The sequence below is a fragment of the Octopus bimaculoides genome, chromosome 5 (assembly GCF_001194135.2).
Source record: "Octopus bimaculoides isolate UCB-OBI-ISO-001 chromosome 5, ASM119413v2, whole genome shotgun sequence".
In the NCBI taxonomy this organism is placed as follows: Eukaryota; Metazoa; Mollusca; class Cephalopoda; order Octopoda; family Octopodidae; genus Octopus; species Octopus bimaculoides.
Genome location: NC_068985.1, coordinates 79,969,348 through 79,970,619, shown reverse-complemented (window position 1 = coordinate 79,970,619; position 1,272 = coordinate 79,969,348). Strand labels below are relative to the sequence as shown.

The 1,272-nt window shown below is 41.6% G+C and overlaps 1 protein-coding gene across 2 annotated transcripts in view; it reads left to right on the top strand.

The window, feature by feature from the left end:
• LOC106876533 (uncharacterized) overlaps positions 1-1,272 on the top strand; it is a 152,231-nt gene that overhangs the window by 132,836 nt on the left and 18,123 nt on the right. For both annotated transcript variants that reach the window (XM_014925136.2, XM_014925120.2), the window contains exon 5: positions 945-1,087. In XM_014925136.2, coding sequence (XP_014780622.1) covers positions 945-1,087 — 143 coding nt within the window. The remainder of the gene's footprint in view (positions 1-944; positions 1,088-1,272) is intronic.

The following is a 1,272-nucleotide window of genomic DNA, read 5'->3' as shown; positions in this document are numbered from 1 at the left end:
CACACATATATACAATGGGTTTTTTTTTCAGTTTCTGTTTTTCCAAATCCACTCACAAGGTTTTGGTTGGCCCAAAGCTTTAGTAGAAGACACTTGCCCAAGGTGCCATGCAGTGGGAATGAACCTGGAACCATGTGGTTGGTAAGCAAGCTTCTTACTACACAGCCACACTTATCAGCTATTTGCAACAAATGGATGACAACAAAACCCTAGTAGTAGTGCACCACTCTGTGGATGATTGCAGTTACTCAAAACACATCTAGAAATATGAGTTTTATATAGTTGGCTGCGTCTCGTGTTTCCGAGCTTGCAATCCAGTTCATTTTCCTGGGTGTTTGAACCGCAGATGGCTCCACAAGCCAAGGGTTGCATGAAACATATGGGGACATTGTGGACAAGGGATAGAAGGGGTTGGTTTCGGAAGGAGAAGGCGCTGCTTTCTTTCCTGTCTCTTGAGTTCAGCTCTTGCGACTCAGGCTTTCTCAAAGTCCGCTGAACCCATTTTGATGGTGTGTCTCCAGAGGGGTCTGTTTGCCAAGATATCCTCCCAGTGTGCGGGGTCGATGTTGGTGCTTTTCAAGGTTGATTTGAGTTGGTCCTTGTACCGCCTCAAGGGGGCTCCATGAGGACGTTTTCCTTCAGACAGTTCACCGTAGAGACAGATCTTGGGAAGGTGGTGTTCATTCATCCATTCATCCATTCATCAGTTTTATATAAGACTGGTACTTACTGCAAAAGGATGAAAATCAAAATCGACTTCATCAAGATTTGAACACAGAACACAAAGAGATGTAACTTAATACTGCAGGGCACTTTGTCTGATATTTCTACCAACTCAGTTTTTCCAATGCTGAACATTGCCAGTTTTAATGTAGATGTTTTTGTTCATTTTTACTTTTATTATGATTTTTGTTATGTTCATTTTTGTCTTTTTCATATTTCAGTAAAATTGATAAGTTGACTACATGTGTAGCTAACTGGATAGAGCGATCGTGTGGTCCAAAGGCAGCAGGTTTTATGAAAGTATTGCTGGAGACTGAACTTGCTTTGCCTCTGCCCCCAGGAACATGTAAATTCACCAACAAAGGTAAATTTCAAATTATCACACTGTCTTTATGTCTTTTAACAGAGTATACAAGAAATTTTATATAAGAGAAAAAGACGGAGAGACAGAGATAGAGACAGAGACAGACAGACAGGCAGACAGAAAGAAACAGAGAGAGAGAGAGAGAGAGAGAGAGAGAGAGAGAGAGAGAGAGAGAGAGAGAGAGA